Source organism: Pholis gunnellus, assembly GCF_910591455.1.
Source record: "Pholis gunnellus genome assembly, chromosome: 1".
Lineage (NCBI taxonomy): Eukaryota > Metazoa > Chordata > Actinopteri > Perciformes > Pholidae > Pholis > Pholis gunnellus.
In genome coordinates, this window is record NC_136528.1 from 27,629,368 (window position 1) to 27,657,362 (window position 27,995).

Below are 27,995 nucleotides of genomic sequence, written 5' to 3' on the forward strand. Positions count from 1 at the left end.
GATGTGAATTCAGAATTGCAACAGTACTTAAACGAGTACAGACAAGTACGCATATTGAGAAAATCCCCAGTGTGAATCCGGCGGTACATTTTTTTTTCTTCGTGAAAAATTCAAAAGGTAGGTTCATTTTGCAGATAGTAAACGATGTGATTTATGTTTGTGTTCTGGCTCATATCTCGCTGATGCTTTGTTGTAGCTGGCTTTGTTTGATATGTGTGGAATCCAGTGGTGGGCCGTCAGTGCCAGCTAAGCCTTCTCTGTTGGCCAAATTTTTCGCCTTTTCCTATTAGCTTATTTTCTCATTGCACAGCTCCCGTCTTCCTCTGTTGCTCTGCTTCCAGCCTAGCTTGTTTTAAGAAGAGCTTTTATCCAATCAGATTCAGCCCCCATTTCTCTATGTAAGAAGACAGGCCCGAGGTCCTCTAGGTAGACTTTGCAGATTAAAGTATATGGGGACGATATTGATGATTGTCAGTCTTCAACCAATCAGATCTTTAGTCATGAATCAAGAAGGACTTCTTACTGGAACGATTTACTGGGATTTAGCTCTATATTGTGTGCGTATTACATAAAATACCACAGTGATAGAGCCAGAAATGTGGAAAAGTACAATAAAATAGCTATATCGGCTACTTCCAAAATCATAATTGACGTTGGCTGACCACAGCTGACCTGTACACCGGCATTGATTTCTCAGGCATACTTCACTCTATCAAAGCCAATTTTTTTTTTTAAATGACTGCTGACATGTTGGGATATGATTTGAGAGAGTTTAAGCCTTGGACTGCATCATTTCAAATCAATAAAAGTGCTTTTCTTTTCAGGCGAACCTGAACATTTTTTATTTGAGCTGTGTGTTATATTCATTCAGCATTAACCAATAACATATACACTGATATGTACACATATTAACAAACTATCGTTTGTATAATACCATTGAAATTATTCAAATAGACCTTGTAGTTAGTGAGATAAGCCCCTTAGAGTGTGGGTATGAAATGTTCGAGCGGAGGGCTCAAAATAGGCTTAGGGATTAAAAGGCTAATTAGAGCATGTAAAAACGGCTTACATGATGTTGTAGCCCAGGCTTTGCTGTTTAATCTGGTATACAACGTGTAGAACATCATTATATTCGTTCCTGATAAGGGCATTTTTTCCGACTGTATATGCTAAGCTTTCTCCACAGCCCCCGAAAACGGGGGCGCACGGGCTCAAGATGTTCAGTTTTAACACTCCTTGGCACACAACACATTTGGGTTATCTTGAAGGACTTTTGGGGCACATTGTTTTTGTATGGCCTTCCAATCCACATAGATAACAAATTAGCATTTTGGCAGGAGGCTTTGATGACATATTAGCGGGCTGGTTTTCCCTCATAGGGGGCTTACCCACACTTGCGGTTGGCCTTTGGTGGTACTGAGACTGGCTTGTGGTTCTCTCTACTTTCCCACATGATGTAACGCCATGGCTGGCCTTTCCTCCGTGCTGTCACGTACACAACCAGTTTAGCGGCCTCAGCAGCAGAAACTAGGTTACTCCCTTTAATCCAGACCTGCAGCTCAGGAGAAAGCATTCTCAAGTATTGCTTCAAGATTAGGATTTCACCAATTTCCTGAACCATTTTACCTTTTGGGTTAATCCACTTCCCGTTGTGTTTTTTCCTGTTTATGAGCTGCTTCTTTGACTTTACCCAACGGCTGGCTCAGTAACTGTTATCTATCTGACTCGTGGTCAGACACCACAGGATCTCACTATTAGGAACGCCGTAACGAACACCCACAGAACACAAGAGAGATTGGCTTTTCTTCAGTTCACGCAGATTTATTTGCATCACAAAGTATACAAGTAAACCGAGCTGTCCGGCGTCAACCAACTTCACAATAGCATTGTACATTATTTTATACCTCTATTCTACCCTAAATCTCCCTCTCTTCAGAGATTTCCTCCTCTGAACTGTCACCTAGACAAGTTACACTGTGTACCTACAGAGGGTTTTTTGATTAACCACAGTGTCCTTCCACACTCGTCTTTTCCTGATTCCGCCTGTGACAGCCTCTGGCTTTCAGCAGGGCCTGCAGTGGGCGTTCCTTTGTGTCTTGTCTGTGCTGTCTTGCAGGTCCCTTGTAGGCGGAGCCTCTCTGTCCAATTGGGAGCACCTGGCCAGTCTCCCAGGGGTATATAGGACCTGCCTGTCGCAGTCAGAGCTCTCGCTGTTCCTGCAGCACCATGCCTTTGTTTTGTTGAGCAATAAATGCAAACTGTTTGGTATAACAACCCGTGTGTCTCGCGTTTTGTCATGGCTCAAGAGCCAGGTCGTGACACTGCCTCTGGCCGCCAGTCACAGCTACCGGCTTTTGTCTTTCCCCTCCGTTAGAAATCTTGCCCTACTTGTTTATCCAAGTCATCCCCCCTCCATCTTCACCCGGGCCCCAAGGCCGCTATACAAGACTCCCTGTCTCAGAGACGTGAATAACATAGGACAATGATACAGGCCAATATCACAGTATGAATGTGAATATACATGGATACATTTCAAATTATGGATACGATTGATTTTACACAAATATATCTCAAGACAGACATTTTTCTCCCACACTGTACAACTCCTTCAACCGAGCATACAACTCATTTGGGTTCTTCTCAGGCTTTATTTCAAGGGAGTGGAATCTCAGCCTATATGTCTCAGGGTTAATGTCATATTTATGGGGACTGGCTCTCTTGACTTGATCATAATCCAAAGAATCATCAATATCCGTGTGAACATATGCACCCCTAGCTTTTTTTTTCAACATCGTCTGTGATCTTCTCCAATCTTGGCTCATGAAAACAAGACTGACCTGCTGAGGCATAGGAGTTGGGTGATAGTCTCGTTTCTGGGAGCAACTTGGAGAGGGATGTCAACATCCGGATGCTCAGGATCAGGTGGTTCAGGCTCATCTGGCAGAAGCTCAGGGACTGGAGAGGTGTGGACTTCCACTTCCTCCTGAAGAAGCCGGAACTAGTGTTGGAGTGCTCTAAAGCAGTGATTCTCAACTGGTGGGTCACGACCCAAAAGTGGGTCGCGGGCCTTTACCTGAAAAAAAGGAGAAAAGAAAAAAAAAACATTGCTTTTATTTTGAAGGGGATTTTTTATGCAGCGGAGTGCAGTCTATTCACACTCCTTAAGATTATTTGGCATTAATGCCCTCGGAGTTTATTTTCTTATGCCAATTAAGCATGGTGAAACGCAAAGTACAACACAGACTAAATGAGATATGGATTTTCTTACGTTGAGGACAAAAGAGGGCAAAAACCTCAGTGTGTTTCTGGCACAAGAAAGCATGACGACGTCAAAACTGAAGCGGCATTTGGAAACAAAATACCCTTAAGATAAACCTGTTGAGTACTTTCGAAGACGACTTCAAGACCAGAGGACATCACAAAAGTGTCTTACTTACCTGCAGCCATGGACATGGTGAGAGAGGTGTTAGATCAATCTGCAGGGGATAAACTGAAAACTATACCTCTGTCAAATGACACTATAAGTAGACGAATTGAAGACATGTCGGACGACATCAAACAACAGATCACAGCTCGAATTAAGGAAAGTGGTCATTTTGCATTACAAATGGACGAATCTACAGACGTAACAAACAAAGCAGTTTTACTCGTTTACGTGAAACGTGTGGGACGGGGACTGACAGGAACAATTTCTCTGCACAAGAGAGCTCCCTACACTACGACTGCAGAGGACATTTCCAGCTCAGGTTCAAACTGCACCATCTATTCATTAAATACATTTTCCCGAATCGTTGCATGACTTGGAGATCAAAGGAGGAAAAGATTAAAAAAGATGAAAAAACAAAACCCTGTGCCTTCATCTGGATGATCCCACCACTGCCACCAAATGTCGTGGACCAAGCAGTCAAGGCACAAGGAAACAGGCAAAAAAAGTCAACAAAACTTAACTCTATTAAAGAATAGGGTTAACAAAACAAGACAATTACTCCATTAACAAAAACCTCTAGAACAAAACTGAGGGAAAGCTATATACTGGCTGACCAAACCAACAAAAGCATATAGGGGAGGACAACACAGACAAGAACTACTAGGTAAACACAAAACCGCCCAGATCCCCCCCATGCGGTCAGAGCTCTTGGTATGGTCCTTGGCTCAGACTTCTGCATAAAATCAGGCTCCACCCTCATCCCCATCTTTTGTCAGACCAGGAAGAGGAACTCATTAGCCAGGTAACTTTAATTGTGGGGCAGTGGCCACCACAGGCACATAGGATTTCTGTAATTCATTGACACATTGTATTTTCAGGTGTTGAAATTTCAAGTCACGCAAGTAAAAAATGGGAATGTAAGAAATGAGAGTGCAAAGTTTAAATATAGGGATAATGTATCAACACAATGTGGGTGGTATACATATAAAATGTATACAAATTTATATTTACAAGTTTGATATTCTGCATGCCTCTGCCTGAGCCTTATCGAAATCATTGCAATCTTACTTTTTGTTTTTAATTGGACTTTATAACCTTTCTTGCAATGTGGGTACATTTTTGATATTTGACCAAGTAAAGTATTGTGGTCACAGTTGTAATGCCTTGTGACTTGTCATCAGTTATAATACATGAAGCATCCTGAATGACAGCATTTCTTATTAATTGATTGTGTTGAAATGAGTAAAGTCCATCTTCTCTTTAACAGGGTTAAATGATACGGTTGTACATTACATCGGTGCGGTTCAGTTCCAGCAAGAGGTCCTTCTCGATTCATGGACGCCAGTGATGACAGTCGAGCTTTCCCAGTTGTATTTCTTGAATACGTTTTAATGCGTTTGAGGGCTGAAAATGTCCGCTCGACATAGGCAGCAGATATTGGGATTGTCACTGCCCAACATGTCACGCTAGCCCACTGACCAATCAAGCTGCACGTTAATGCTGACGTACTCTGCTAGGCCAGCTAGCAGGCTCTGGCATGTGAAAGAATAGGTTCAACATGTCAAACTAAAAATCTGATTGGTTGAAGACTGACAATCAACAATATAGTCACCATGTACTTAAACTGCAAAGGGATCCACTTGTAAGTTTGAAGGCCTCTGGGAAGATTTCGTTTTTTAACCTAGAGAGCATAGGGTCGAAATCTGATTGGATAAAAGCTCTACTTCATACAAGCGGTGCTGGCAGCAGCGCAACTGAGGAAGACAGCAGCTATGCAATGAGATAATAAACTAATGGGAACAAATATTTAGAATACATGTAGTGTATTTATGAAAAATAATAAAATTATAGAATGGCTATAACTTTGTGATTCTATCTAGGCCAGAAGGTAAGGCTTTGCTGGCCCTGACGGCCCACCACTGCATTAGACTGTTGCACAGCAGTATGAGAAATGGTCATGCCCTCCATATTGATGCTGTTAAAAGTATTTGGTTAGTAGGCTTCAAGCAATGTTTGTACTTAAAATGTCTTGTTGGCAAGTACAATAGTGACGCTGCATGTTTGTTTCCCTTGGTACAGGACAAAATGATGGAAGACTTTTCACTGGAAAGGAACAGTCGAGGAGTCTCTTTTGTGGAACAAACGGTACACTGCCGGCCTCTTTACATGTGGCTTTCACTGCCTGAGATCTTTTCCTCTTCTATTGTTAATCCTGCATCCTGTGTTTTTGATGCAAATTTGCTTAATCCACTTTTTGAGAATACTTTAGTTTGAATATTGACAAAAGGCTCTCTTTCTTTCTGTCTCTTTCTCTGTCCACTCTGTCTGATTCTTTCTCTTTGTGTTTATGACTCTTCAGCAGGAAGTTGTTTTCCAACGGAGAACTGGATCTGTGGCCTCCAGTTCAGAACATACTGATTTGGACAACAGAGAAAGATCCTACCCTACCCTGTTTGGAAAATACAGCCAGAGCCTTCAGACCCTCAAACCCTTCCGCTGGTCCTCATCTCAGTTAGTGTCATTGCTGACATCATTTGTCTTGTTTTGATGCTGTTATATTTCATTTGATAAATAAATGTAAGGTAAAATGTTAGCAGACAGGTACTGTACTATACCGGCCCTCATTGCATATTGGGTGATGTTTCCTTGTATAGGTCTCACCCTCTGGACAATGCAGGTTTCCTGTCCTTTGCAACTTTTACCTGGATTACCCCCATGATGTGGGCCTTGTTCAAGAATAAGCTGGACATGAGCTCTCTCAACCTGTCTCCTTTGGATGTAGCCGACACCAGCGGAGAAAGGTTTGACACTCTTGTTGATTCATGGGCTCCCCCACATTTCTCTACATGTCATTTGATGCAATGAAATACAGGACACGATATTTACAGATGTTCATAGACGTCACAAACCTGAAATTCGTATCTGTAAATTACTCAGGACAATGCTAGGAAATTATAAATAAGAGGTAATATGTGTGTGTCACTGTTTTACTTGAATAAGGCTAATTTTGTGTTTTGTGCACAGACTCCACAGACTTTGGGAGGAAGAGGTGGCAAAGGTGGGCCTGGAGAAGGCTTCTCTGGTCCGAGTAATCCTTCGCTTTCAAAGAACCAGGCTGATTCTCTCTGTCGCTGTTGGTGTCCTTGCCATGGTGGCAGTGTTTCTGGGCCCGGTAATTACATTTGAAGCTGAATATCAGTACCAGTGCTTCCTCTATTGGATACCAGATCCAGGAGTCTTTTCTGAAGTTTTTCCTATTATCACATTCACTGTAAATGTGCTTGAAGAAGTATTCAGATATTTTTCTTAAGTAAAAGTGCAAGTATCTACTGTAAAATATTTCACTACAAGTAAAAGAACTGCGTTCAAAACTTTACTTAGTTAAAATACGCAGATATAATCAGCTACATTTACTTAAAGAATGAAAAGTCAAAGTTCTCATTATGCAGAAAAATTGTCAAGAAATGCAATTAAAGGCTTTATGAGTGACGGCACAAAGGTTTTATGACACAAATGTAAAGGTTGTTTAATATGTTATGCTCTTTTGTGTGTTTCAAACTTCTCTGTCCTGTCAGGCTGTTCTGGTCTATGAGATCCTGAAATATAATGAGCACCCAGAGAAGTCCACAGTATTCTACGGTGTTGGTCTGTCCTTCGCTTTGTTCGCCTCTGAGTTCTCCAAAGCCTTCCTGATATCCTTGTTGTGGGCGTTGAACCTGCGCACTGCAGTCAGACTGAAGGGAGCCTTCTCTTCAGTGGCCTTTCAGAAAGTCATCTCTCTGCGGGTGCACAGCGGCATTTCAATGGGAGAGGTAGGGTGCCTGCTCTTCTCTAGGAAAGCCATCTCGTACACCAAAATCGCTTTGCCCATCGTTTGAGAGATCTTCTTACTCTTGGTGAACTTTAGAAAGTAGTGTCAAGAAAATATATTTTCAATATACCTCCTGTCTGTTTTAAATTTGTGGAGTTTAACATGTAAACTGGGGTCAGTCCAGGTCTTAATTAATATGTATTTTTAATGTTGACATACATCAAGTGCACATGTAGTTGGTGTTACAGGGGACAACTGCATAATGCCCTTCTTGAATATATATATATCTCTATCTATCTATCTTTTCATCAAACTTTGTAGTCGGTATTATTGCACCTTTAGGGTTCTAGCTCCAAAGGGATTCCCTGTGAGCTGGAAATAGCAAGAAATAGACACTTCGCCCAATAACTGGACACGATGTGCATGTGCTTTGTAAGAAATCTGACTTAAATCGGCCACATGGTTTAATGTGCCAACACACAAAAAAAACATTTTAGGAAGGCCACGACCTTTCGCCACCAAGTTGGATTGACTTGAAATGGGACATACTCTGACCATATAAGTTCGCGCCACTACATTTTCGTCTATTAGGAATTTTTGAAACATACATTTTTGTCATCTCCTCCTTAAATGTAGATCTGATTGCTACCAAATTTTCTGTGAATCATTATTGGACCAAGCTAAACAAAATGAATACAACCTTGTTGATATATGATAAAGCTTTCAAGATATTGACCAATGAACTTCCAGGGGTCCTGCCTCACCACATTAATATACCCAACTCAACAATTGTTTGGCCAATCATCTTGCAGTGTGTATCTACAACAGTACCTGAAACAAGTTTCAATCAAATCGACCACTAGGTGGGGCTTCAAATACAATAGATAAGTGTGGCACAACCCAAATTGGTCTATAAATCAAACAGTTTGTCTAATCAATACAAAACTTGCAGGCTATGTTTCATGACAATGTCAAACCACGTGTGGGAAACTATTTCAAAATCACTCAATAGAGGGCGAGACTGGACTGCATGGGGCAGATTTGGTCATAAATCGAAGACAGTTAGTCCAAACATCACCAAACTTGCTGTTGTGTGTAAAAAGAAAATATGACTGGTGGGACTTTGAGTGTGAAATTCTGAAAGGCTGTATACATGGTCATGATGAAACAAGTGTGTGATTGGTTTCACTTTGTCTTTAAACAAGATTAAACCAGCTGAATTGACTTTGCTCTACTTTTTGAAGCCAATTACCCAGTCCCCTGGAACCTTGAATGGCCCCTTGTGGCTATATACTGTATATGTTCTGTAGCGTGAGCGGGTCCTGCACCGGGGAAAGCGGGACAGGCTCGCACCTAACACGGTGGTAACTCCGTCGGTAATCCGACCAACCTCAGTGGGTTTTAGTGTCCCACAGAGGTGTCAGAAAATACCTACAGCATTTTATCTCACCCCGTATCAGAATAGGATGTTAGGATTTTGGAATTGTCTTTCTGAGAGTCTTGTATGGCTACGCCCTTGGTGCTCTCAGTAGGATGTAGCCCTAACACCCAGCATGAATAGTTATGTAGATCGTCTATACTTTACTATTGCCAATTTTAAGTTTCTCACCATTTTTGCCAAGTCTTCACCCAGGGACCTTCCCTTAACTTCCTCTGGTAGAGTCAGTCGTCACCTGTGTATCACACTTTTCATGGACGGGGGTTAAACTATTCTAAAGAACCAGAGTACTTAGTTTGGATCCCAGTCACTTACAAATGGTAAGGCTGTGGTTTTATTAAAGTTTTCTCACAACAGTCACATACAACAATTTTAATTAAATGAAATGGTCTCAGTGCTACAAAAGCTAATGTGGACAATCCTGCTGTTAACAGGCTCTCTCTGTCAGCTCTCGCTGTGTTTTTTTTCATTATTTGATAGCAGAAGCGTCTTCCAGTCACCCCTAATGGTAATATCTTTAAGCCTAGTCTTCTTATTATAGAAGTGTGATCCAGTGTCTATGCTGGAACCGGCTCTTCTTCTGTTGGCAGAAGGGTCTTCCAGTCATCTCTCAGGGCGAAGACTCTCGTCACCTCTCAGGGCGAAGACTGAGTTCCCTCAGTTATGCTGCTGCTTTTATGCTGGTCTGAGACTAGTACCTCTACTGGTTTCATGCGACACTTGCACATGAGTCATCCTGTTTTAAGGTCAAACACAGGATGTAAGGATCATACAAGGCTTGAGTGACTATTTTATATAAGGTGTCTATGCAGTTTATGTTTAATCACTTCTATCATGAAATAAAACAGGTTGTATGTTGTAATAGTTATGCTTTCATACTTTTCTACAATCTTCTTACAGTTCTCACCATTAGTTCAAGCAACTTGCCTTGGCAAAGCGATCTTGGCAAATATAGATTACAGTCTTTCTCTCCTTCTCCCCCGTCCAGATAATTGCTGTTTTGACCAACGATGGCCACACATTATTCGAGGCAGTAGTGTTTGGGAGCTTCGTGCTGTCCACCCCAGTGCTCTTTATTGCCTGTATTGTCTATGCCTGCTACATTCTGGGCTACACCGCACTGACTGGAGTCTGCACTTACCTCATCTTCATCCCAGTACAGGTCTGTATGTTGGAAACTGCACAAACGGTTATTAATTAGACATATTTTCATGAGCAGTGTAAAATAAATGGATTCAGATTTAATCGAGCCACATCACAATCAGAGCTAAAAAGAGATACTGCAATAATCAAAGGTTATAAACAGAAATGCATTTTAATTATCTAGTAGTTGGCAAATATTTAAAAATTTCTAACTAATTAATTTGAACTAATTCAGCCTTCAACGTGGAAAACACTAACGTATCTGTATTTGCTCTTTTGCGGCTTGTTTACAATTGACACAAAGATTAATATTACTTTTTTCTGCTTTCAGTTTGGCTTTGCCAAACTACTTAAAACATTCAGATTGAATACTGTACTGATAAACGCCAGCCGTGTTTGCACAATGAATGAGATTCTCAACAGTATCAAGCTCATCAAGATGTACGCCTGGGAAGATTCCTTTGAAAAGAAGATCACAGGTATGAAGATGGACAGACTTTGTCGTTCAGTCAAACATGTTTTTAATCTTTCTTGAAGAACAAATATGTTTATCATGTATACAGTCCTTTTGTATGAACTAGTGCTGGGCAACGATTAACGTTTTTAATCGCATGATTTTTTGCGATTAATCGCAAAGTTCAATAATGAATTCAAAAGTAGTGTATTGCGCACTTTTATTTTAAAAGTACTGCTATATGAAGAAAAGTGCAATAACATTTGGTTTGCAAACACTTTAAAAACAAATAACGTGCTTTTTAAAAGCAGTATTCCCTTTACATAGTAGCAGTTAAAATACAGTTATGATTCTAATAGGTATTCAGCCGGTGTTCACAACTTTATTTTCACGTGTGTAATAAATGCAATTTGAAATATACACCTTAAACTGTAAACCTATCTACGTCATGTTTTTTGTCTTTGATAAATTCTCAGTAGCGATAACTAAATGATATGCTTATTATACATATTCCAAACAAAACAACTTTAAAAACTCCAGAAAAATTGGAATTTCTTTTTTCGCTTTTTTTGGTATTTTGGTCAGACACATGTGTAACACTGATTACAGTAATGTGTTGTATTTGTTGTAAATGTACATTGGTACATAGAGGGTGATAAGAAGTTGTACATGGAAGGACTTAGGACCCAGGGGAATGTAGGTGAAGGAAGGGAACCTGGAGGGGGTCTGTACCGTGGCAGTAACCTGCATGAGGAAGTTATGCTATGCAGTTGCAGTTAAGAGCAGTTTGTTCTCACATGCTTATATGTTCATTTAAAAACACGACAATATGTATTTTGATATTGTCACGTTTGATCCTGTAACGAGACGATCGCGTGCGAAGCAGGAAGTGACGCCACACAAACACAGCTGTTCGCCACTCGCTGCCCGGTTCTTGTGTTAAAAATGTCCGCTTAATAATAATTAAAAACGCGTTAACGCGCGATAAAATAATTGTCGGCATTAATTAATGAATGCCTCAACGCGTTAACTTGCCCAGCACTATTATAAACACAAACCCAGTCTTGAAAGTTGCGTGTGCTACTCTCCATGGAGCAAAGCGGCAAAGTTCAAGGGAAATTATGTGCACCTTTTACAGCAATCTGGATCTTGTGTTGTATTAGTTTTTGATGAAAAATCACATGCTGCCAGAGGCTTCAGAGGCTGAAAATGAGGCTGCCACATATTCTCCACCTTCTACTTAAATAGAACGAGCTGCTTATATATGCAAAACGGGAATCTAGGATTGAGCTCCCATGTGCTCTTGCCTCCACCTTTTGGTGTCAGCTAATAGAAGTAGAAGTATAGTTTAAAAAAAAAACTGAAATTGTTCCCCAAACATGTGATGCTGTCTCTCTACAGGCCTCCGGAAAAATGAGAAGAAAGAACTGCATAAGGTCGGTTACGTCCAGAACGCCAATACCAGCATCGTCAGCATCATCCCCACCCTGGCCACCATTATCACCTTCATCGTACACACTTCGTTGAGTTTGAGGCTCAAGACAACTGATGTGAGTATTGCAGCACATGCAGTAAAACAACCATTGCCATCATGCCCACTGTGTGATTTACATGGTTGATACTGTACTGATGTACTGAAAATAAATGTCAGTGTTGTATAGTTTGAGCGTCATTATTTTTTTATGAACAGGCCTTCACCACCATCGCCATCTTCAACTCTTTAAGGTTCTGCATGGCTATCATGCCCATGTCTGCGAAGGTCCTGGCTGAGGCTGCTGTTTCACTAAAGCGACTGAAGGTAAACTCCTCTCTTTTTGTCCTGCTCAGCTGGCAACGGTATTCATTATTACTCTGATCTTACATAAAGTCATCTTGTTGTGATGTCATCCAGCCATATCAACTGCAATGTTGTGCCTTCTGATGATAGATAATGATTTGTAAATATGGCCTCCCCCACCAAAGCTCATAATCTGAAGACTAACGTGATATAGTTTTTATTTGATCTTTATTAATTTCAAACATTAACAGCTTGTATGGAGTTTTAACATGTACACCAACCTGCAGTGCAAACTTCACACTTGCGTTTAATGCCTTTTAATCTCTAAAATATGAAAATTTGTATTGTTACCACATTGTTTTTCCATTTTCATTGTTATTGGAGCCATTTTCTTTACTACAACTTCATTGCCAGCTTTCATTGTTTGTTGCTGTTGTGGAACAAATTCGCAATTAAAACCTCATTTTTATAAACCGTTTTAAAAAAAAGCTTATAAATGTAATGTTCGGCTATTTCAGAAAATATTGCTGATCCAGAATCCAGAGCCCTACCTGATCCAGAGAACAGACAGTGATTCAGCTGTAGTGATGAAAAATGCTTCACTTTCCTGGAACAAACCAGCCAACCAGCCAGACTCTCCACCCATCATCTCAGGTAATGGGGAGACTGAAACGTTGCCAACCCTGAGAAACATCTCCTTCACACTGCCTAAGGTGTGTTTTACGACTGGTGAGAATAAATAAAGTGATCTAGAAAGGGTTAAAGGTTAAACCTAAACTCTCTCTGTGTTATCTCCTGAAGGGCAACCTGCTTGGAATCTGTGGAAACGTGGGGAGTGGAAAGACGTCACTGATTTCCAGCATTTTGGAACAGGTTGGCTCCTCATTTTGTCTTTTTTGTTATGTATTCTCTCTTATAATCACTGCAAGTTCCTGACATAATGTTTGACATTTTTATCGTCCGTTGATTTTCACTATTTTATTACCACTCTGTTACAGTTATGTAAAAATGATGCTCCTTATTTACATTTTGACAAACCAGATCTAACTGATGCCATGTAATGAGCAGGTTTCCTCATGGTGGTCTGCTCACTTTTATATTTTAGATGCACCTTCAGCAGGGCTCCCTCACAGCTGATGGGACGTTTGCCTACGTTTCCCAGCAGGCCTGGATATTTCATGGAACTGTTGAAGAAAACATCCTGATGGGGGAACCTCTTGACCAGTCCAAGTATATAATCACTTAACCCACAAACATTATAAGTAACCGCAGAGCTTCTGAATATGGAAACAAAAGGAGGTATCGTGAACTGGATAACATTTGTGACGTTAATATTTGACCACTGTTCCTCGTTGCAGTTATACAGACCATTACAAGGCACGGATAGGTCTTTTCTTTTGAGGTTATCTCACGAGACAAATGTAATAAATGGAGAATTTGCTCTTATCACTGTCAGTTCGCATCTGGCAAGGAAGTCAAACAAGAGGTCATCTCTGTTATCTGACAAGATAGGAAACAATCTAGAAGAAAACTACTCCATGCAGCCACATATGTGTCAAGTAATTTGCCGTGTCACATCATTCAGCTGGCATTTATGATGGTGGGTAGGCCCATAGTGCTGTAATTATCTTGTATGAAGTACATACTGCAGCGAAAGTCAATATGCAGCAGACTGACGCAATAGAAACACGGTTACTATTACATTTTCAACTTTTTCTATTACGTATAGCTGATATGATTGGCGATACTAAATACAATTCTCGAATGAAGTGGATCAAGTTTGTGAATCCATTTCTGCGCTGCTTATCTGTTAATACAGACTAATACTCGCTGTGTGAGTATATTTTGAAACCTTGCTTCCTCCTATACCAGGGGTCGGCAACCCGAGGCTCCGGGGCCGCATTCGGCTCTTCAGCCCCTCTGTTGCGGCTCCCTGAGGCTACATCCACACTAATACGTTTTAGTTTAAAAACTGAAAAAAAAAATGAGTATCGCGTGACTATTCACGCATATTGGGCATGCGAGTGGGTGCCGGTGTAAACAGGAAGTAGATTGGTTGCTTAGTTAAAAAAATACGACAGAGTAATGAAGTAGTCTTTAATAATGAAAGGTCGTGTTTGATACTTAAGATCTTCCTCTATGAACTCAAACAGACACATTTTATTTTTCAGACTTGGTTACAACGCTGCGGTTCGTGTTCTATCTCTCTCTCATCAAATTTACTTTAAAATGAACACTTACACATACAAGTTTACTAGATTATGGGTCCATAAATTAAGAATTCATTTTGAGGCCCTGTATTGTACACCCCCCTTATGTTTTGTGTTGTTGTGCTGCTCAGTACTTTTTCTCATTGTTGTTTTTGATTGTTTGACACAGACCAGGAAGTGAGGGTTTTTGGGGTCGCACGCACGCATGTGGCACTTTATGTATGTCTATCCTTTATCAATTTAAAAGAATATATAAAGATAATAGACGTTTTTGCAAAAGTTGCTTTTACCATTAAGTTAACTGAATTAAATATTCAAATCTTATCTTTGAAATGGCTCTGTTGAATACACTATACGTGACTGGCTCTTGACATTGAGGTAACTCATTGTCTTCCTCCACAGATACAACAGAGTTGTGGATGTCTGCAGTCTCAGAGCTGACCTGGATATCCTCCCACATGGTGATCAAACTGAGGTGAGGGCTTTCTGCTGTACTCAAAACTCCCCGAGCTGAATGTTTGTTTTGCTTTTGAATGATTTCCTACAAGCTGAGTGGAACTTTTAACACTAACACCCTCTGATGAGGGGTAGGAAACCCTTTGCAGACATTAGCATTAACAAAAGATGGAATAAGGTAAACATTAGTTGGTACAATCAATAACCCAGTTCGCTTTTCTTTCTTCGAACAATTGTTTTGTACAGCATTGAATTTCCCAAAAGATTACTACAAACTCTACCAATTATTTTTCACTGTCTCCTATAGCAATTCATTCATGAAACTGAAAATAAAAGTAGATGTTCAGTGAGACGGGAACAATCATCTACTGTGCAAAGTACAGTAATTTTACAAAAAAGTATTACATGATGTAAATAAATGGTATGTTCAAGTCTGAGTCAGAACTAAATAATTACAAGTTAAATACCAGACCTATTTATTTAGGTTTGAGTTTAGCATATCCAAATTTGGGATCAGTTCCAAGTCTGACTGATGTTTCTGACTTAATCTTTAACTGTGATTAGTTTTATTTCTTCTATATTGTTGTAAGTTAGTAAAAGGGAAAAGCTGATTTTATAATGTACCATATCGTGACGTGTTGTCGGGGATCTTATCAGCTTTCTGCTGTTTTGTTGGCAGATCGGAGAGCGAGGGCTGAATCTGTCAGGGGGGCAGAAGCAGAGGATCAGTCTGGCCAGAGCTGTCTACTCCAATAAGGACATCTTCCTCCTCGACGATCCACTATCTGCTGTCGATGCCCATGTGGGGAAACACATCTTTGAGGAATGCATTAAGAAAGAGCTCCAGGGAAAATCCATCATACTGATTACACACCAGCTCCAGGTAGACACCGTTTGATATTAATGCCTAATATTAAGAATTACATTTCTAAATTTGATTTGCATACTTGTTTAAAACACATACAAAATGATTTGAAGATCCATCCTATTGTGGTAAACCCCAAAGTAACAGTAAATCAAACACCAGGAAGTGGTTTCTGATTGCAGCCATTAGTTGTTTTTTTATTGTGAATTGTAAACCACAAGATAAGAGCGTCTGCCAAGTGTCCTATATTTAAAGACGTGCTGTTTAGACTGCGTTAGGTAGAACTCTGGCCACAGTGCTGAGATGGTTTGTTGACGTGGTTGTCCTCACTTGTGTCTGTCAGTATCTGGAGTTCTGTGATGACATTATGCTTTTGGATGATGGCGAGGTGCAGGAGGCTGGAAACCACCAGGACCTAATGAAAGCCAATGCACGCTATGCTCAGCTCATCAGCAACTACCAGATGGAACAGCCCGAGGTAAAACAGGAAATCTACAGTACGAAACTCTTATATACGATAGCTTTTTTATGTGTCTTATCTCCATGTTTTACGAGCTGCAAAACCTTTCACCGGTTCTTTATTGGGTTTTTAGCTTAAAGACAATAAACCGATACATGTAAGCTGTAAACCAAATGTGTCAGAGGTTAGGAGGCAGAAACATGTCTTGTACTAGGCCACAAGTTAACGATTCATTTACTTTAGAATCAGAATCGTTTATTGCCATGGTATGTTGAACATACAAATATAAAATAAAATAAAATATAAAATAAAGTGCACAAAAGAACAGATAACAGGACTATAAACAAGTGAGATGTAAGTGTACTGTAGGGTGAAAGTGAGTTGTCATCAACTTGTCCACACTCAGCAGTATCACTGCGTTTTTACTTTCTCATTCAGACTCCAAATGAGGAGGAGGAAGCGTCTCCCCAAGACGCTGCCCAGCTGAGGGACATTGAGCTAAGAGAAAGCACCGACAGTGGGTTAGTGAACCCAGGTATGGAATCAAGAAAACATGTTTGTTTGTGTCATCATCTAAAATAGTTGATATGGGACTATTTTAGATGCTGCAATTCATCATTTAATCATTTATAATTAACGAAAACAAGGCTGGAGATTATTATAGAGTTTAGTACTAAGAGACACTGGGAGTGTGGCACATTATTGCCTGAAAGCAATTTAGAGAGCAGAAGCAGTCAGGGGGATATTCTAGAAAATTCTGCTTTACTTTTGGCCCAATTCTCTGTGGACCAAAGTGCCATTCGTGCTAATATATAACCAGGAGGAGGTAAAAGGTACTCAGCGGTCCATCGAGGTAACAAAGGGACCTTGGTCAACAAAATAAAGGACAATGGACTTTGTCAAAGCTTTGTAAAACAATAGAAAACAGGGCAACAAATCTACAATCCTGACTGTTAATATACTCTTATCATTGTTTTATTTGGGCATGTGAGTCTTTATTACGGTCAACAGCAAAGAGATGACAGATATTTCTTCTGTCATTTTATTGATATCTCCCTTCCACATCTGTGCTCTCTTTCAGCATTTGACATGTCTGATGAAAAGGACGATGAAATGACAACTAACCAAAGATGTGAGTCTGGAAAACGTACTAAATAACTATTGGTGAAGTTCAGATCTAACGCATCCAGTCTCTGCAAGGATGCCAGACTCATTTGTTTCCAATTAAATGTGGTTAAAGACACATTAAAGACAAAGGGTGCGTGCGCTAAGTGGCCAGAAGGGCTGGCACAGCTTCTCTCTCAAGATCGTTCTTGGTTTTCCACATTTATTCCCATATTTCAACATTTATCGCTTCCCTTTCTACATGGTTTTCACTTTTCTTCCTCTTTAGCACCTGTCGATGATCAGCTGGTCAGTCAGGAGTCCACCACAGAAGGTGCCGTGTCCTGGAGAGTCTACCAGCAATACTGCAAGGCAGCTGGAGGTTTGAACACCGACAGCACGCACGCACGCACACACGCACACACACACACACGCATTGTCATGATTATATGCATTGTCATGATTATATGCAATAATACACAATTCACACATGGACAACCTGGTTGATGTTTGATGTGACTGTGCTGCAGGCTACATAGTAAGCTTCCTCACCATCCTGAACTACGTCCTGATGATCGGATCCACAGCCTTCAGCAACTGGTGGCTCAGCTTCTGGCTGGGGCAGGGTGACGGGGTGAGAACCATCTCTCTCACATACATACATACATACAGCCCTGGTTTCATTTCAATGTGTTTTTAGTAAGTGTGTGTGACTTCCCACAGCTGGAAACAATGATTATTTCATGCTCCAACAGGCATGTTTTATAAAAAATCTGAGGGTTGTGAGTAGCTCTCTTCAAAGAGTGTCTGTTTTACCTTTTTACAAAACCGACAAGCCAACAGCCACACACCTAGTTGGTCAGATGTGCCCAGATGTTGGTATTGCCTCATGTGCTGTCTAAATTCTTTTACCTCGCATAACTTCACTGTCTGTGTTTACGGCTGAACCAAACTGGCTTTGTCTATATTGGCGATAGAGGTGGTGTGCTTATAGAGAACAGATAGAACTTAACTGTATAGCTGTAGTAAACTGTGCTTAATATGTGATGCAATATGTGTTATTTCCACATATCTGCATGAATTGTTGACTATTCACAATAGTGTGAAAAATATTTAAAAGAATATGTTGATAAATTGTCTCTCTGGACCTGGTTTCCACTAACATCATATCTTTTCTGATTTATTTTTTAAGTCATCCAATAACACAACCTCAAACCAAGGAGACGTCTCACAAAACCCTCACCTGCACTTCTACCAAATTATTTATGGGGTGATGGTGGTCGTCATGGTGACACTTGCCCTCATCAAATGCTTCTCCTTAACTTGGGTGACCTTGAATGCGGCCACCAAACTCCACGACACCATGTTCAAGAAGGTACTGTTGGATGCACGATTCCGTGAGCAGGATTAGATGCAAAAAAACATCTTTACTTATCAGAAAATAGTTCGGAACACAGCAGATCCGTCAGGTAATCGGGCAAAACACACAAAAATGAAATGTCAAAATAAAGGAAAATATAACCTAAGGACAAGGTATTACAGACAGAAGGGACCAAGAGAAAAACTACTCCCTATAATAATGTGTTCATGTAGAAGTTTCTTTTGTTTTCCTTTCTCAGATCTTCTCCAGTCCCATGAGTTTCTTTGACACAACGCCAACAGGACGCATTCTCAACCGCTTCTCCAAAGATCAGGAGGAGGTGGACACGGTCCTTCCCCTCAACATAGACAGTTTCTTCCAGTTTACTCTAACGGTCACCTGCACCATTTTCATCATCTCGGCAGTCTTCCCCCCGATGCTGGCAGTTGTGGTTTTCATGGGAGCTTTGTTCGGCCTCATTCTCTTGTGAGTTGATACCAGTTTAAACATGAAAACAATGATTTGTATGGGTACTTTTGGAAAATAGGATCATAGCAATTCACAATCTAGTACCTGGTGATTACACGTTCAGTGAAAATGTGTGACGTTCATGTAGATTCAGATTTTCATTTAAATTGTTGCACGTCTTAAAAGCAGGTACAGTACAACAGTTCTTTAAAGGAATACTAAATATATCCGTTGTGATTCATCTGCAGTATCTTCCAGAGGAGTATTCTTCAGATGAAGAGGATGGAGAACGTCAGTCGCTCTCCCTGCGTCTCTCTCACCACCTCTACCCTGCAGGGCCTCAGCACCATCCATGCCTACAACATAAGAGACAGACACGTACAACTGTAAGATAGCAAAGTTCCTCGACATGACTCAACTGTGTGGGTCCTCATATCGCTGTTTGCAGCGTTGTCTGGGGGACGATTTGGACACAATTTAAAATGGCAGAAAATGTATCTTGATGTAATTTTTTTGATGCACATTTTTTATTTCATAGTGTATTATAATTCCCATAGTTCTAATACATTATAATCTTATACCAACGCATTATATTAACTGTTATAATGCATTCTAACCGGATTATAAGTTACCCTATGAGGTCATTGTTGGCATTCAGTTAAGTGACAGAACAACAAACAAAACTTAGTGAATTTTGTCACTTACAGCTCCAAAGTTTCCCACCAAAACGCAAAGTTTGTTGTTGTAGTGCAACCAACTGATCAAATCGCACCACATTTGACACTACATTCCCTTGGGTCCCCAGCAGTGGTGGGCCGTCAGGGCCTGCAAAGCCTTCTCTGCTGGCCTAAACAGAATCACAAAGTTATAGCTATTTTACAATTTAATCATTTTTCTTAAATACACTACATGTATTAGAATTTATAAAAATATTTTTCCCATTATCCTATTTTCTCATTGCACAGCTACTGTGTTCCTCAGTTGCTCTGCTTCCAGTGCAGCTTGTTTTAAGGAGTTTTTATCCAATCAGATTTCACCTCTGTGTCTCTAGGTAAGAAGAGAGGCCCGAGGCCTGCAGACTCACAAGTGAATCCATGTGCAGTTTAAGTGAATGGGGACGATATTGTTGATTGTCATAGTCTTCAACCAATCAGATCTTTAGTTTAACATGTTGGGCGTATTCTTTGACGTGCCAGAGCTGCTAGCTGGCCTACAAGTACGTGATTGATCAGTGGGCGGTGACAATCTCAATATCTGGAACTAAAATGCACGGATGTACTGAACAACCGTGAGATTAAACTCTTTATTAACAAAGAAAGGAGGAACAGCAGCTAAATGTATTAACAGCAGCTCTGGTAAGTCAACTGCTTTTGTTTGTACATCTGCAGTAGCTTTAAGATGCTTGTTTATATATTATTTGTACAACTTGTTTTTATGAAGATGGATTTTTGTTTGGTTTAAATGTGATAGGAACTATTGTTATGTCCAATGTTGCTCTGGGGACATATTTAGCCGGTGCCAGTGTTGGCAACTTGGCGACTTTCTCGCTAAATCTGGCGACTTTCCGAAACCCTCATGGCGACTTTTTTTGTCAAAAGCTACTAGCGACTTGTTCTAGTGTTATTGGAGACTTTTGTGGTGTTTTGACTCTGACGTTAAAGCACGTACATTCTGCACTCTCGTGAACGGGCAGCGGGTGCTGCCGTGAGCCCCTCCGCCGCCGCCCCAAAGCACACACAGGCGGGTACTCTCACAGAAGCCTCGCACAGCAGTCCCAGCTGCAGTCGGAGAAGAGAGGAGACGCACTCTATAAGTGTTAACAAATGATAACCGTAGCTGTGTTTCAGCTGCAGGACAGCAGTGAAGGCCCAGGTATAAATTGCACGGCCCGCCACTGGTCCCCAGCAAAACACTCGCCAAGCTTGAAGTAGATCAAATCAGCAGTTCTCGAGATAAGCAAAGGATACTCACTCAGTTTCCTTGCTTTATTGTTAGATGCAGTGCAAAGCAGTTGATGTTTCAGTCAGTCTCTAAACCTGGTCTGCGTTTTAAATGCTGCGTTACTGATCATTGGAGTAAGGCGGTACAGTATGTATGTTCACTAACCTGCACGTCCTTTATCACGTTGTAGGTTCAAGTCACTGAATGACATCAACTCCAACAACCATTTATTGTTTTACTCTGGAACACGTTGGCTCTCCTTCTGCCTGGATTCCATGGCTTCGACCATGACCTTGTTGGTGTCTCTGTTCGTAGTCCTCAGCAGTAATGACTTCATCAGTCCGTCTTTGAAAGGCTTGGCCTTGTCCTACACCATACAGGTGAGTTTGGAACAGAAAATGAATGAACCTTTGGTTTATTTTTGTAAAGATACACTGAAATTGACTGCAACATGTTTATTTAAAGATGTTGATGTATTGTCCAGCTAACAGGCATTCTTCAGTATACAGTGAGGCTGGCGACGGAGGTGGAGGCTAGATTCAACTCGGTGGAGCGGCTGCAGGAATACATCACGGTCAGATTATGAACTTCTCTGCCTCTGAAAAATGATACACATGTACACAGGCTGCGTGCCAACTACCAACAATCCATCCATGTTTTACTAATCTTCTTGAAACTGTCCATTAAACTACTGAAGGACAACAATTTCTAAAGCTAATAGTTTCTCTTCTATGAAGTACAGTTTTCTCTGACACATTCCCTTTCCCCTCCCTAAAAGTAGTTGTTTGTTGTGTCCAGGGTTGTACGTCTGAGGCCCCCAGGCAAATAAAAGAGGCCCAAGTCCCAGAGGATTGGCCGCAGAGCGGAACCATCACCTTCCAGGACTATAAGATGAGGTACCGAGAAAACACACCCATTGTCCTGAACGGACTCGATTTCTCCATCCGAGCTGGAGAGAAGCTGGGCATTGTGGGAAGGACAGGCTCTGGTAAAACCTTAACTCCAGCAGTTTTTAACTCATAACTTTGTTTTTCATGCAGGTTGAGTTTGGTGAAAATGGGCAATTCAGAAAATGTCAAGATGACTCAGACATATTATGAGTGATCGATTGAAGGAAACTACCATTAATTATCAGAGTTTAATCTTGAACAGTCCTAAATACGCACACAATTTTACTTATTTCAATACATCCCATCCATCCATTTTCCTCCGCTTATCCGGGGTCGGGTCGTGGTGGCAGCAGGCCAAGCAGGCTGACCCAGACTTCCCTCTCGCCCGCAACATTTTCCAGCTCATACTGGAGGATCCCGAGGCGTTCCCAGGCCAGCTGGGAGATATAATCCCTCCAGCGTGTTCTGGGTCTTCCCCGGGGTCTCCTCCCAGTTGGACGTGCCCGGAAAACCTCCAGTGGGAGGCGTCCAGGACGCATCCTAATTAGATGCCCGAACCACCTCAGCTGACTCCTTTCGACGCGAAGGAGTAGCGGCTCGACTCCAAGTTCCCTCCTGATGTCCGAGCTCCTTACCCTATCTCTAAGGCTGAGCCCGGCCACCCTACGGAGGAAACTCATTTCGGCCACTTGTACCCGCAATCTTGTCCTTTTGGTCACGACCCAGAGTTTCTCTCTGAACCAAGAAGGTCCGGTACAGCCCCTGCTTTACTGCTGCAGCCACACTGATCTGCCTGTCGATCTCCCGCTCAATCTTACCCTCACTCCTGAACAAGACCCCGAGATACTTAAACTCCTTCGCTTGAGGTAGGCACTCCGTCCCCACCTGGAGGGAGCAATCCACCGGTTTCTGGCAGAGCACCATGGCCTCAGTTTTGGAGGTGCTAACTCTCATCCCCGCCGCTTCACACTCTGCTGCAAACCGCCCTAGTGAATGCTGGAGGTCACGATCCGAGGACGCCAACAGGACCACATCATCTGCAGCTGCGCCTAGATATCCTGTCCATGAAAGTCACGAACAGGACCGGTGACAAAGGGCAGCCCTGGCGGAGGCCAACACCCACTGGGAACGTGTCTGACTCATTGCCGAGAATGCGGACACAGCTCCTACTGTAGTCGTACAGAGACCGGATCGCCCATTGTAACGGGTCCGGCACCCCATACTCCCGCAGCACCCCCCACAAGAACCCCCGAGGGACCCGGTCGAAAGCCTTCGCCAAGTCCACAAAGCACATGTAGACTGGTTGGGCAAACTCCCAGAACCCCTCCAGTAGTTTTGCAAGGGTAAAGAGCTGGTCCACTGTTCCAGGGCCTGGACGGAATCCGCACGGCTCCTCTTGAATCAGAGGTTCGACAAACGGTCGGAGCCTCCTTTCCAGCACCCTGGCATAAGCTTTCCCCGGTAGGCTAAGTAGTGTGATGCCCCGATAATTCGAGAACACTCTCCGGTCCCCCTTTTTTGAGAATGGGAACCACCACCCTGGTCTGCCAGTCCATGGGCACTGATCCCGACCCCCATGCGACACTAAAGAGGCGTGTCAGCCAAGACAGCCCAACAGTGTCCAGCGCCTTCAGCCTCTCAGGGCAGATCTCATCCATCCCCGGCGCCTTGCCACCAAGGAGCTTTTTGACTACCTTAGCAACCTCTGCCAGGGATATGAGTGAGCCTCCTCCCAGGTCTTCAAGCGCTGCCTCCTCAGGACATGTTGGTCTGGGGTAGACCCTGCTTTCCCTTCCTGAGCCGTCGGATGGTTTGCCATAACTTCCTTGAGGCCAACCGAAAACCGAAAGTCCTTCTCCATGGCCTCCCCGAACTCCTCCAATGCCCGACTTTTAGCATCCGCGACCACCGCAGCTGCAGCCCTTCTGGCCTGCCGGTACCTCTCAGCTGCTTCGGGTGACCCCTGGGCCAGCCAGGCCCTGAAGGTCTCCTTCTTCAGCTTGACGACTTCCCTCACCTCTGGTGTCCACCACCGGGTTCTCGGGTTGCCGCCACGACATGCACCGATGACCTTCCGGCCACAGCTGCTAGTGGCCGCGTCCACAATAGAGGCTTTGAACATGGTCCATTCGAATTCCATGTTCCCAGCCTCCCTCGGGATGTGAGAAGTTCTTCCAGAGGTGGGAGTTGAAGACCTCCCGGACAGGGTCCTCCGCCAGACGTTCCCAGTTCACCCTCACTATACGTTTGGGCTTGCCGGGTCTTTCCAAATGGTTCCCCCGCCATCTGATCCAACTCACTACCAGATGGTAATCAGTTGACAGCTCTGCTCCTCTCTTCACCCGAGTGTCCAAGACATACGGCCGCAGATCAGATGATACGATTACGAAGTTGATCATTGATCTCTGGCCTAAGGTGTTCTGGTACCAGGTACACTTATGAGCCACCTTATGTTCGAACATGGTGTTCGTTATGGCCAAACCATGGCTAGCACAGAAGTCCAATAACGAGACACCACTCGGGTTCAGATTGGGCAAGCCGTTCCTCCCAATCACCCCCTGCCAGGTTTCTCCGTCATTGCCCACGTGAGCGTTGAAGCCCCCCAGGAAAACTATGGAGTCGGCAGGCGGCGCCCTTTCGAGGACCCCTCCCGCCGACTCCAAGAAGGCCGGATACTCCGAACTGCTCCGAACTGCTGACCACAGTCAGAGCCTTGCTCCCCGCAATACGCACACAATTTTACCTATTTCAATACATCCTATCATATCATAAACAACATACAGTATATACATTACAATAAATCACAAACCTATCGTCTATATTCATCATAATATATCTTCTACAATGCAAATGTTGATGGCCCAGTTTAACAACAGCATCTTTGGATTTAAATGTGTAAATTAAAGAATTTACTTGGATTAGAGTGTTAACTTGTAAAGACATGGCTGTAGGGTGCTAAGGTGCCTCTGTAAACCATTAGGGTTACTGTTGTTCTTTGTTTCTGTAGGGAAGTCCTCTCTAGGTGTGGCTCTGTTCAGGCTGGTGGAGCCAGCATCAGGGACCATCCTGATAGATGGCGTGGACATTACGGCCATTGGTCTGCAGGATCTGCGCAGCAAATTGTCTATCATTCCCCAGGATCCTGTGCTATTCATTGGAACGGTCAGGTAACCTAAGCTAACCCCTAACTCCATAGCGCTTTATGTTTACACACAGGTACGCACTGCTCTCACTGTGGTGGGTTAGTCACTGGCTCGCCAACTGTGATAGCGCATGTCCTTTCTTCCAGGTACAACTTAGACCCCTTCAATAACTTCAATGATGAGGAGATCTGGGCGGCGCTGGAGAAGACCTACATGAAGGACTCAGTATGTTCACTGGACATTATGAAGCACAGTACATTAACAGTTTCATTAGAGTGTAATCAGTTATCCAGACTAAATCTTTTTAGCTAGCGTGCAGCGATTTCTTCTCGCATATCTTGAAGTGAAATGTTATCTGACCAGATAGTAGCTGTCTTAGTGGTGTATTGGTGTTATTGAACCCTTATTTTCAAATGTATTATGAACCGTAGCATTGGTGGAAGAAGTATTCAATCATTTACTTAAGTAAAAGTAGCAATACCACACTGTGAAAATACTCACAAGTAAAGTCACTGTATGTAAGATCTTACTTGAGTTAAAGTACTGAAGTGTTATGAGCTTTGTGTACTTAATGTATCAAAGTAAAAGTACACAGAGTAGAAAAATGCACCCTGTGAGTGTTACACAATGATATCATTAGAATATTATTGCCGATACAGTAATGTGTAAGTAGCAATTTTATGTTTTAGTTGGTAGCTTTGACTATTTTACAAACTTTGGGGGTTTTACATCCTTATTTGATCATAGTCAGTATAGGTTACTCTTAGAGGTGGTAGTAGCAGACGTAAAAGTGGTTCAACGAGTATTGTTTTGTTTCCTTAGATCTCCAGACTGGAGGGGAAACTACAGGCAACAGTGCTGGAGAATGGAGAAAACTTCTCTGTAGGAGAAAGACAACTCCTATGTATGGCTAGAGCACTACTACGCAACTCCAAGGTTTGTACATGAATTTCTGTCTTCTGATTTCTTGCTATTTACACACTTCCCATTTCTTCAGCCACTGGATTACTACGCCACATATCTGTCATGGTTTCGTCCTGATTAGCTGATCAGCTGTCAGTGGGCTTTAACAGCTGTAGAGACTTCTGATGGAGTTTGTCTGCACACAGGATCACTGTACTAAGGCAAACCTATGTTTTTTTATGTATGTTGACCTATTCAGACCACACTATATTCACACTAGTTCTCAATATGCAGATGTCATATATGCGAGTTTCAAACATTTAGATATATTGAAACAAATAGATATAGTTGATGGTGCTATTATGATAAATCAAACCCCTTGGACGAGAGTTATAATCAAGACGTTATCATCACTGCCAGAGCAGCAGTGTTTCCTCTCTGTAGCCTGTTCTCACTGCCTGTTTAAAGAACTGCATTCTGTATTTTTTATGCGTTCTGTTTCCTGTTGATAAATGCAGGATCGTTTTCTAGAGGCAGAATGCATTTGTATATGTATTCATTATTTGCGTCTGCATTCATTGATATTCTGATTGTGAAGCGACTATCAAATAACCCAAAATATTATTATGGTGTCAATTGAACAATGGAAAGAATTTATTAGGGTAAATGTTTCGGGGAAATTTTTAAATATGTAACTTATTAAACCTGACAATCGGTAATATCAGCCTTGCACAACTGAATGAAATGAAAACAAAAGATGTAAAAAGTTGTTCTTGCTGATAGAAGGTCTCTCCTGCTCTCTTTGACTTTAATTGTATCCATCATAAAAGTTATTGGGAGAAATAACAGATCATAAAAAGACAAATCTTTCTAAAAAATTAAAGTTGTTTAGACCTACAATTAACATATATTTTAACCAGATGGTGAAAAAGTAACCAAATCAAATATATCACTTGAGTGTAATCTGTGATTTCACTCTGGTATGAAATGTCAGTAATGCTAAGCAATATCAGATCAGTCCGATCGGTTGAAGCGTCCAATCTTATAACTGATAAATAACAAGGGGGCGTGTCGGCCCTGAAAACACTTCTGTGAAGGCTGCTCTTCCTCGCTCATGGCTCCTCAGATAACCATCCTCTGTTGAAGCGAGGATCGCGGAGTGAGGAAAAGACAAATAAGACGCTTAAGATGTACCAATAGTCCTGTCTTATTATTGGTTGTCGTTTCGTCTTTCATTCCTTCCTTGTTGCATAGTGTACCTGTCTGCCAGACCACCTGCTTTATTTGGACTCTGAAATCCATTTCAATAAAATCATTGAATTGTTCCCGCTGCCTCATCTGTTACCGCGTTTGGGTCCTTCCCCTGCTCCAACAGATCATTCTTTTGGATGAGGCGACAGCATCCATCGATGCAGAGACTGATGCCTTGATCCAGACCACCATCAAAGAAGCCTTTCAGGACTGCACCATGCTCACCATCGCCCATCGTATCAACACTGTGATGCACGCAGATCGTATTCTGGTCATGGACAATGGAGAGGTTTGAGAGATTTAAAAAAAGATAAAGTTTATGTGCATCTAAACCTCGACTAACGGTAAGGGATTTGTCCGGCAGGTGGCTGAGTTTGACCATCCAGATGTGCTGAAGCAGAGACCAGACTCTCTGTTCTCCTCACTCCTCGCTGCTGCTAACACTGTGAACACCTGAACCACAGAGGCCCTGTGGCACCATTACACACTAAAAACTGGAACATAATAATATTCATTTACACAAACTTATCTTAATCAGTCCTGTCATATTGTAATCTGGACCAGTCTGACTTTATGTGACAGAGCAGCAGAGAAGGGGTCCAACAGTCATGGAGAAAAAGACACAACTTTTGTTTTTCACCTTACACACTGTGTAAATATGGATGTATTTATCGCCACTGTCTGCTGAAACAAATGCATGGACAATATATTTTATAGGAGCGGATTCAAATGTATTTTTTAAAACATTATTCATTCATTTTCTTTGACTTTTTTTCACTGCCACTTTGAAACTTCACACAGAAGCTTTGCAATCTGCTGGGTGAATATGTACTATGCAATTTTTAATAAAGTATTTTAAAAGAATTTCACACATGGGCATCAATATCTAAGCAG

General features: G+C 42.0%; 1 protein-coding gene across 3 annotated transcripts; it reads left to right on the forward strand.

The window, feature by feature from the left end:
• The first annotated feature begins 30 nt into the window (after positions 1–30).
• On the forward strand, positions 31–27,956 carry LOC306694547 (ATP-binding cassette sub-family C member 12-like). Of its 3 annotated transcripts, none has more exons than XM_079157450.1 (31): positions 31–117; positions 5,507–5,572; positions 5,787–5,938; positions 6,082–6,228; positions 6,452–6,599; positions 7,003–7,239; positions 9,665–9,838; positions 10,151–10,298; positions 11,675–11,823; positions 11,964–12,071; positions 12,569–12,763; positions 12,852–12,923; positions 13,156–13,280; positions 14,663–14,735; positions 15,396–15,599; positions 15,925–16,059; positions 16,480–16,576; positions 17,123–17,173; positions 17,435–17,527; positions 17,676–17,779; positions 18,338–18,520; positions 18,765–18,991; positions 19,222–19,359; positions 21,105–21,294; positions 21,399–21,488; positions 21,713–21,902; positions 24,812–24,971; positions 25,094–25,172; positions 25,770–25,883; positions 27,226–27,390; positions 27,466–27,956. In XM_079157450.1, exons 2-31 carry the CDS (start codon positions 5,513–5,515, stop codon positions 27,556–27,558), a joined length of 4,101 nt encoding a protein of 1,366 aa, XP_079013576.1. In that variant the 5' UTR covers positions 31–117; positions 5,507–5,512; the 3' UTR covers positions 27,559–27,956. The 3 variants fall into 3 exon arrangements, 2 of the variants coding, with proteins under 2 accessions (XP_079013576.1, XP_079013577.1); XM_079157451.1 differs by having other exon boundaries at positions 5,790–5,938; XR_013767047.1 differs by lacking the exons at positions 27,226–27,390; positions 27,466–27,956 and having other exon boundaries at positions 21,713–21,810.
• Positions 27,957–27,995: the final 39 nt, after the last annotated feature.

Bases quoted from the DNA above. Each gene is read 5' to 3' on its own strand.
- LOC306694547 (XM_079157450.1), top strand. From the start codon at position 5,513: ATGATGGAAGACTTTTCACTGGAAAGGAACAGTCGAGGAGTCTCTTTT. The intron at 7,240-9,664 runs GTAGGGTGCCTG...TCCCCCGTCCAG, and splicing joins GCGGCATTTCAATGGGAGAG to ATAATTGCTGTTTTGACCAA. The intron at 21,903-24,811 runs GTAAAACCTTAA...TTGTTTCTGTAG, and splicing joins TGTGGGAAGGACAGGCTCTG to GGAAGTCCTCTCTAGGTGTG.